The sequence below is a fragment of the Conger conger genome, chromosome 3 (genome assembly GCF_963514075.1).
Source record: "Conger conger chromosome 3, fConCon1.1, whole genome shotgun sequence".
Taxonomy (NCBI): Eukaryota; Metazoa; Chordata; class Actinopteri; order Anguilliformes; family Congridae; genus Conger; species Conger conger.
The window spans coordinates 64,870,317-64,879,800 of record NC_083762.1 but is presented as its reverse complement, the minus strand read 5'-3'; the positions used below and the strand labels follow the sequence as shown (position 1 = coordinate 64,879,800).

General features: G+C 47.3%; 1 protein-coding gene across 1 annotated transcript in view; it reads left to right on the top strand.

The window, feature by feature from the left end:
* Positions 1-414: 414 nt before the first annotated feature.
* The window catches only part of neurl1b (neuralized E3 ubiquitin protein ligase 1B), a 65,609-nt gene continuing 56,539 nt past the window's right edge, over positions 415-9,484 (top strand). The window contains exon 1 of the mRNA XM_061236482.1: positions 415-683. Within this exon, the coding sequence (XP_061092466.1) occupies positions 581-683 (103 nt within the window). The 5' untranslated portion in view covers positions 415-580. The remainder of the gene's footprint in view (positions 684-9,484) is intronic.

The window sequence follows — 9,484 nt, the reverse complement described above, 5'->3', positions numbered from 1 at the left end:
TGAGCCAAATACTGATACCTCTCCGACCGTTGCAGGGTCCACTGTTTACTTTTAAACTCAAGTTTGCTAATAAGTGACAACTGATAGTGGGAAAGCGGGAATTTTTCAAAAGGTATGCGTTGCCCATATGCAGGCCTGCCAACAACAATGTGCAGGCCTGCCAACGATAGGCTACTGCGGGACCCTTTTTTAGTAGTAATACAGTCGCTGTGTGAGCAGCTGCGGAGCGCGGATTCGGAGATCCCTGCACACAAGCCCTGCCAAATCCAGCCCCCTCCACGAGCTGGGCGAGTCGGTCGCAGCTATTGGACAGTTTTGAGAAGGTAGCGATATCCACGTGTTGTTATATTTATCATTTAAACAAAGTTCAGGCGGGAGTTTCTGTTGAAAAACCAAATCGTCCTGGATTTTGATGTACTGAAATAATGATAATCGGGTGATAGCGATACGCTGAATATCCATGAGAGTATATAGGCAGCGCTGAGACACACATATGTCAGGGATCGCTATAGTCCAACGTTAATACCTCGCGTACATTAGAGCTTAAGTCGGTATTTTATTTGAATAGAAAAAAGTAAAAATGGGAAACAGTGAATCGTCCAGCTTGCTGAATCGACCGTCCTTTTACGAAGTGGCATTTCAGGTCAAAAGAAATCGATGGCAACACTCTAGCTGCAGAGCCGGTGAGCCTGTTTTCATTTACACTGTCGCACTATTGTTATAACAGTTGTTCATTAACAACCAGTTACATTTTACTGGTTGCGTGTCTGCTTTATGTCTCTCTTCACGTGTTTTTGTTTTTGTACATTTATTTTATGGTACGGGTCCATGTACAATATTAAACAGAAATGTTGTAGTTTGGTGTTGTACCAGCTATTTCTTTATCTACAGTTGCTAAACAGGTTACAGTTAAATAAATAGCCAAAATACATATAATCTGCACAACAGACTTCCCAGATTGTTTGTCGCTATTTGCGTTACTCAGTATATTCTCTTTTAATTTTTCTGGTTTGCATTACGAGATCTATGTGAGTTTCTCTGCACTGTGGAGTTGTGCTTTGTAATTCATTATTTATGCTCTGCCAATGGGCGAGGTTACAAAGCCATTTTATATTCATTGTGCGTCACAGTGCATCGGTTACTGATGGCACAGATCCAAGGTTTCAAGTGTGTCTGGACAGGTAGCAAATTGCTTACAAAATGTTATCCAAAATGTTTTCAAGAAACATTTAGATACACACAACACATTCTTTGAAAACTAAGAACCGAGACATTCTGAACCTACTACCCATTGAATGTTTGCACACTATGCACACTATTATCAAAGGCAGTTTGCTACATATCTCCCACTCCCAGGTTGAGGTTTGATAATTATCTTAAGGTAATTTGTTTTTATTAAGCATTTGTAGGTACAGTGGGTTAGACTGAGATACAGTGGGGAGCAGTGAGGTACAGTGGGGTGCAGTTGGGTACAGTGAGGTACAGTGGTGAGTAGTAGGGTACGGTGGGGTACAGTGAGGTACAGTGGTGAGTAGTTGGGTACAGTGGGGTGCAGTGAGGTACAGTGAGAAGCAGTGAGGTACAGTGAGGTACATTGGGGAGCAGTAGGGTACAGTGATGTACAATGGGGTACATTATGGTACAGTAAGGAGCAGCGTGGTGCAGTGAGGTACAGTGGGCTACAGTGAGGAGTAGTGGTGTGCAGTGGCTTACAGTGGGGAGCAGTAGGGTACAGTGAGGAACAGTGGGGTGCAGTGAAGTACAGTGGGGTACAGTGGACTACAGTGAGGTTCAGAGCAGAAACAGTACAGTGAGGAGCAGTGGTGTCCAGTGAGGTACAGTGGGCTACAGTGGGGAGCAGTGGTGAGTAGTAGGGTACAGTGAGGTACAGTGGTGAGTAGTTGGGTACAGTGGGATGTTGTGAGGTATAGTGAGAAGCAGTGGGGTACAGTGAGGTACATTGGGGAGCAGTAGGGTACAGTGGGGTGCAGTGAGGTACAGTGGGGTACAGTGAGGTACTAAGCAGAAACAGTACAGTGAGGAGCAGTGGGGTGCAGTGTGGTACAGTGGGGTACAATGAGGCGCAGTGGGGTGTAGGTAGGTACAGTGGGCCACAGTGAGGTACTGAGCAGAAACAGTACAGTGAGGTACAGTGGGGTACAATGAGGCGCAGTGGGGTGCGGTGAGGTACAGTGGGCCACAGTGAGGTACTGAGCAGACACAGTACAGTGAGGAGCAGTGGGGTACAGTGGGGTACAGTGAGGTACTGAGCAGAAACAGTACCGTGAGGAGCAGTGGGGTGCAGTGAGGTACTGAGCAGAAACAGTACAGTGAGATACAATGGGGTACAGTGAGGAGCAGTGAGGTACAGTGGGGTACAGTGCGGTACTGAGCAGAAACAGTACAGTGAGGAGCAGTGGGGTACAGTGAGGTACAGTGGGGTACAATGAGGCGCAGTGGGGTGCAGTGAGGTACAGTGGGGTACAGTGAGGTACTGAGCAGAAACAGTACAATGAGGAGCAGTGGGGTACAGTGGGCTACAGTGGGGTACAGTGGGGAGTAGTGAGGTACAGAACAGAGCGATACAGTTCTTGTTTTGGAACAAATTCTGACTGACTTGTTCTTCTGGCTGACTTCAGATTTGGCTGCAGCACACATAACGGTTTCCAGCGTGTCAGATAAAAATGTGTCTTGACAAACATGCTGCTGCATAAGTGCATATTATTGGGCTCAGTAAGACCCCTGGGCATGGGCAAATAACCGGGTTTTAGAAGGAGGGCAGGCCTGTCTAGAGGCACAGATAGCCGGGGAGAGGGGGAGCCTCCCCAGGCAGTGCTCAGGGCGGTTTTACATGCACACATGCGCACTCTGAGTCAGGTTATTCTGCCACGGCGGGCAGGGTGATGCCTGGCTGCAGGTCGCAACGCTGGGTGAGCCTCCCTGCCACATTTCCAGACGCTGTAACGTGGCAGGAATGTTGCGAGAGTGCAGCCGACACGTCGAGCGCTCGGGTCAGGGCGGCGGGAGGTGACAGCGGGGACAGCGGTGTCACTACAGTAGAGCGAGGCTCTCTTGGCTGCTGTGTGTAAATCTCTTTAATGGCGGAGCGATAAGGTCTCTCTCTCTCCCTCGCTCTTTCCCCCTCTCGCTCTCTTTCCTTCTCTCTCTCCCTTCCTCCCTCTCTCTCTCACTCTCTCTCCCTCCCTCCCTCTCTCCCTCTCTCCCTTCCTCTCTCTCTCTCTCTCTCTCCCACTCTCTCGGCATGCTTTCCTCCTCCAGGCCATGATTTAGCCGAGATGGAACTTTTTTATTAAAAAGGGATGGCTGCCTAATATGATTTCCCCACTATCTTCCAAATGAAATATATGTCTGTCTGTTATGTAAAAGATAAGTGGCCCTTAATTCCTGACTTCTGGAAAACTGCTTAGCAGGGCATTATTTATATGGCCTGTTGGTGCCCTGTTCAGGCGTCTGTGCGCCTGCCTTGTGTGTGATATGTTCTTTCACTTGGAACTGGGAGATCAGCCCTGAAGTTCTCAGCCTCGCCCCAAGAACTGAACTGCCCCCCCAGGCTGATCCCCTTTCAACCAGGAGCCCAGTGTCCAGCTGAAGAGGCTGGACACTGGACACTGTAAAATGGTGTAATTAGGGGGCCAAACATAGGAGTGTGCATAGGACTCCCTATTGTGTTTGGTTTAGTCTTCTTCTTCTTCTTCTTCCACCTCTTGCTAAATGTTCTTCCCTTTCCTGTGCTCAACAACTCATGAAATTTGGCGGTTCATTATCTGCTTTCACCCTGTTTCTCAGTGCACGATGTTGATTTTAATACACCCTCTTTGCTTTAGCCAAATTGGGGCATGCTTACGGACGGGCGCGGACCCAGAGCAGTGGAGATGTGGCGGATCGGGTGATGGGGGGTGGAGGGGATGGAGGCCCTGTCTGCCAGGCAGGAAGAGGAGGCCCAGCTCTGCCAGAGACGGACGACCCTCCGTGACCCTCCGGCGTGGCTTCCAGGAAGGCTCGTCGGGAGGAGGGGGGGTTGTTTTTCCCAGGGACTTGTGGGTGACAGGCGGGGGGGAGGAATGCAGTCTGGTTCTGCTCAAACTCCGCGACCGCCAAATAGCAGGGTGCCTGTCACCCCACGACCTCTGTTCTGCGCGTACCATAAAGAGAACTGCACCTCACTGTAGCAAACCTCTCCCAACCATTCACTCTCAGAAATAAAGGTACGTAAGTGCCTAAAAAGGAACAAATGCTTGTCACTGGGGCGGTACCCTATTAGTGCATAGAATTGTACCCCGAGCCATCAATATATAATTAATTTGTCCCATTTTTGCTCTGAAAACGTACTCATTTGTACCCAAAGAGAACATTACTGTAAAAAAATGTACCACGACTGTCACTTTACACAGAACACATTTCCAATGCTCTCATGCGGAGTGATCTACAGAACTTCTGCATTTTACATAGTATCAATTAATACGGCTGGCTAGTTACTGAAGCAATTCAGTTTAAGTACCTTTCTCACGGGTACAACACACTGTGCCACTCTGCATGGGGCCAAACCACCTCACAAACCCCAGAGCATGTGGCCCTCCTATGCTGCTGTATCATTAAACTCACTGCGACAGAAGGGTCTGCAGAGCTTCTCTCATATAAGTAGGTGTTATTCCGTCAACAGCAGACATATGATGCCTCACTCTGTATTTCTGATTGGGCAGGGAGGAAGCCAGTGTCTAAAACAGGGCTGCCCAATCCTGTTCCTGGAGATCTACCATCCTGTGGGTTTTCATTTCAACCCTAAATTGGCACACCCGGTTCTAATAATTAGCAGGTCAATGAGATTGCTGGCCTTCAAGTGAGGTGTACTTTCCTATGGTTGCAGTGGAAACCTATAGGACAGGAACAGGATCATCAACCAAAAAGTCTGCTTAAGCAGCATGGTCGACCTGACTCAGGTAGGGAGTAAAGGGGTGACATTGTTTGGACAATGCTCTCTAAAAAATAGGATAGACAATATGCTTTGCTATTAAGTGGTTTTTACAAACTGTCTGTGAGATTTGATTGCTTTGAAAGCGCTGGGTCCGTATCTGAAACCATGGAAACAAATTTCTTTGGAGATGGCATCTAGTATTAACTAAAAAAGAACACCATATGGGGATTTTTTTTTTTATGAAAGAGCTGAAAGATTTGATATCCTCAGCTGTCAGGCCGCAAGGCCACCATCTCAGCAGACGATCACTGGAAACACGAGCGTGAAACAGCAGATCCCAGCCGCGGACACGTGAACATCACTGCCCTACTCTTCCCCGACTGCGTGTTCCGGGCTAACAAGAGTTTGATTTTTACTCACATATTCTGTCTTTTTGTACAGATTTCATAAGTATTTCAAGGTAAGAATACAGTCTTTACAGTTAATTATCACAGTTAAAGTGGTATAATGAAAGAGTGATGTCAACATGGCCTGGAATGTGCTGCTTGTTTAAATTGCAATAGTGCTTAAATTAAATTTCCTGCTGAACTTCCACTTTAATTTGAAGGGCAACTGAAGGACATTGTCCTTGATGCTTCATTTGATAATAGACGGGAAAAAATGAACACAGTAGACATGTTTTGTCTGGGCCAGCCAGGTGAATTGGTGTGATTGTGTTTCAGTGCCGTTTGCAGCCAGTAGAGGGCGGTCTGGTGAGGAGAAATCACAGAGTGGCCCTTATCGATTCTGAGGGACACCCAGACCTCTGCTTGTCTGTGTTCTGACACGTGCTTAGTCAGCCACACATTTGTTTAGCGGCATTTCAAAAGGCTCTTTTCAGAGTAATCTATTTTGAGGGGGAGTTGGGGGGGGGGGGGGTACCACGAAGAATCACCCCTGGCTCAGTCTGAGGTCGGCGGTCAGAGGTCGAAGGTGAAGGAGCCTCCTCGACGGAATGGCAGCGCGTGTTTGAAAGAGGAGAATTCCTGCCTGACGCAAGGAGCAGGTGTGCGTCGAGTCGCGCCGCGTTGCCACGCTCTCTACTCCGTATTCACAGATGCATTTTAAAGCCTCACGCTATGGCCCCTGTTCGGACCGGTTGCATAACAACGATGTTTAACACAATTGGCGGAATATTCCATCCGGAATGGTTATGTAACAGCCATTCTCATTGTAGATGGGATGGGACACATTTGCATAAGTACTGCTCATTTAGTACGGCTCTGTTAGTACCGGGATAAACATAGTGTAGATCGGAACAGGATTGGTGGAGGGGAGGGAGGAGGGTGGTGTAGGTTAAGCAGATGGGGAGCGGGGCAAAAATCTGTTGAAAAAGGCAATTTTTTCCCCAACTGAAAAGCCATTTTGTTTGTTTTATGGGCACTAACTTAGGCCTGTGAAGTTGGTCCATGGATACCGGAAAAGCAGCACCAGCTCAGTCAAACCCCTTTCAGATAAAAAACTGACATTAAAACCCACATGAATAATTCAAATGCTAAGTGTACTATTACATTAAGGATAGTATCAGCCGGGGCTGTCTGTATCGGCCATTTCCTGCTGAACTGACCTTACTGTAGATACTGGCTACATAATGAGCTTTTACTTTACGTCACCGAAGTAGATGTTAAAGCAGTGTATGCTCTTGTATTTAGGCGATGGATTTGAATGGAGATGTGTTGGATGATCTTTGGTCATTGGCCTCTTTTGACTTGATCCACCACCTTCTTTAACGTAGTTTGTTGAGTTTGATTCTGCCCCCCTCCCCCCTCAGTCCTCTGAGAGAATAAAGTGCTTCACTAAAACAAACAGCCAATCACAGACCCACGGGTGGCGGACAGGCTCGTGATTATCCGTCCTCGTTCGTCTGCACTTGTTTGGACGAGTGGAGGTGTCTGCTGCCAGTGGATGTGTTGCAGGTGGGTGAAGGGTTTACCCTTCCCTGCTCCCTGCGTAGTCACAGGCAGGAGTGTATCCTCACCTTACCAGCCAGCAAGAGAATTTCCACATGTGGGAAAATGTGCTACTCTTACATTTAAAGTAAATTTAAAGTCATGCTTGGGCATCCTGGCTTTCATCAGGTTAGTTACGGCAGGTTACTGTTTTTAAAACTAAAATAATCTGACATTTCCTGAGAAGCAATAAACCTTTCATATTACCAACAGTTTGAGAAATCTGTCATGTTGCCCTGCTTGGAATGAGTGTTTCCTCTAATAGTCGTATGAATGTCCCGTATGAATAGTTGTATGACTGTGCTCAGTATGAATGCGGAGTATGAATGTGTTGTATGAATTTGTTGGATGAATAGTCATGTGAATGTGTTGTATGAGTATTTGTATGAATGTGCTGTGTGAGGCCAAACAGGGTTGGTAAATGGGACACTCGAGCTGAACATGCAGCTGAGAGCCTTAATGGCTTCCCTGGCTAGAGCCAGGATTAATGGTGGTATCCATGGAGATGGGCAGTGTGTGAGTCTGCCTGTGGGGTGACATCATAATGGTGAGCTGTGACTCTGGTGTCAGTCAGGGGAATTGGTGCAATATCTCAGCTCTGTTTCTGCTGGTGGGGGGAGTTTCCTGCAAGGCCGTTGCTTTTGTTTTTGTCATCACAGGCGTTACGACGGCTGGTGGAACTCTAGGTGGAATCTCTCGGGCTGGGCGAGCACTGACTCATGTGCCTGCCAGGGGAATTTGTGAGTGGCGGTAAACGGCAATGCCGAGCGTGGCTGGGGAGTGGGGAGGGTACGCACACCGGATGTATCTCTCGCCAACCGTGGGAAAGGGTGTAGGTACCCGGAGGATTAGCGACATGTGGAAATGCAGGCTTGAAACACTGAGTCATCACCACCGTCTCTCTGTTTTCAGATTCCCCACATATAAGTGGGCAAATAATGCAATCTCTTGCAACATGCTGACATAATAAGCTCGCTATTGCCCTCTCTCTCTCTCACTCACCCCAGGTGGTGCTAGTGTTGCATCCTTAAGCAAGGTACCCAAATTGCTTCTGTAAATATTCTGCTATATACTGTTAATGAATGGCGTGTACATGGTAAATGGTTGGCATTTATATAGCGCCTTTATCCAAAGAGCTGTACAATTGATGCTTCTCACTCACCCATTCACACACACACACTCATACTCACACATCAACGGCGATTGGCTGCCATGCAAGGCACCAGCCAGCTCGTCAGGAGCATTCAGGGGTTTGGTGTCTTGCTCAGGGATACTTCGACACACCCAGGGGGGGTCGAACCGGCAACCCTCCGACTGCCAGATGACTGCTCTTACCTAATACAGATTCTCTGTCTGCAAAACAATTATGTGCATGGTGATGTGTATCCTATCGTGATTGTGGATATGTCTTTTCTGTTCATAGCGTGTCCTTACACGCTGCCGTTCCAGCTCAGCTCAGAGCGTGGCGCGTTTTATCATCCACCATTGTTCTGACAGGCCAAGCATCTGTTCATCACGAGAAGGATGACCGGTTTGATTAACATTTAAAGCCAGATCCATTATTCATATCCGCCTCAAGTCTGTCAGCTTCTGTGCGCGCTTTTTAAAGAACCTTACACATGCTCGTTCATTTCCTCCAATCAGGCTTCTGGCAGGTCTGATACGGGTTTTCCTACAGCATATCGTATGTGTTCAAAGACAAAATTAATATCAGCTCTCCATTGGGTGTTTTTTGTCAACCACAATTATGATAAACAATATCTGGAAGCACGTACAACATGATAATGATAAAATATGACAGAACCGGCCCCAGTGCCAACTGCTTTTTCACATGTGACTATAATCTCTGCCGGAGAAGGAGGAGTAAGCAAGCTGTTAGGTAATATCGGCTGGTTAAACACAGCGATACACATTTACAAGTTGCGTTTTGACATTTTGCAAAGGCTTCTCCAGATTTACAGAGAGCGACACATTTTCTACATGCTATCCATTTATATCCCTGGATATGTTACTGAAACAATTCATCTTACGAATCTTGGAACCTTTTACTGGCAATCCCAGTTCCCAAACCACTTTACCACACTGCTGCCCCCCTCGAGACAAAGAAGAACTCTGAGCCAAAATTTGGGAGCACTGCATTAGAGCCCTTTCCCCCCCTGCAGATACTGACTCTGTTCAGTGTCACGGTCTGTGGTCCCTTACAGAAAGTCTAAGAGGCAAAATCAGAACAAATACATATCCATCCACTCGACTGAAAGTGTTCCTGACCTACAGTAAATGACACACAAATATTTTGGTACGGGTATGAATGCAGTGTTTATTCTGCTTCTGCGGTGAATCAGTGCTGTGTACAGAGTTCCCTTAGTGCAGCTCTGCTGCGGGCTGGATTTCTAAACTGTTTATATTTGCCCTTGGGGGAGGTGAGGGGAGGGGGGAGAAAGAGTTGATGTTAGTCCACCCCAGTGTCCAGGAATTCAGGTGATTGAGTGCTTGAGTGTTTGTTAGACCCTCCCAACGTGACAGAGAAGGAAAACAGAGAGTGAGAGAAAGAGATAGAGCGCGT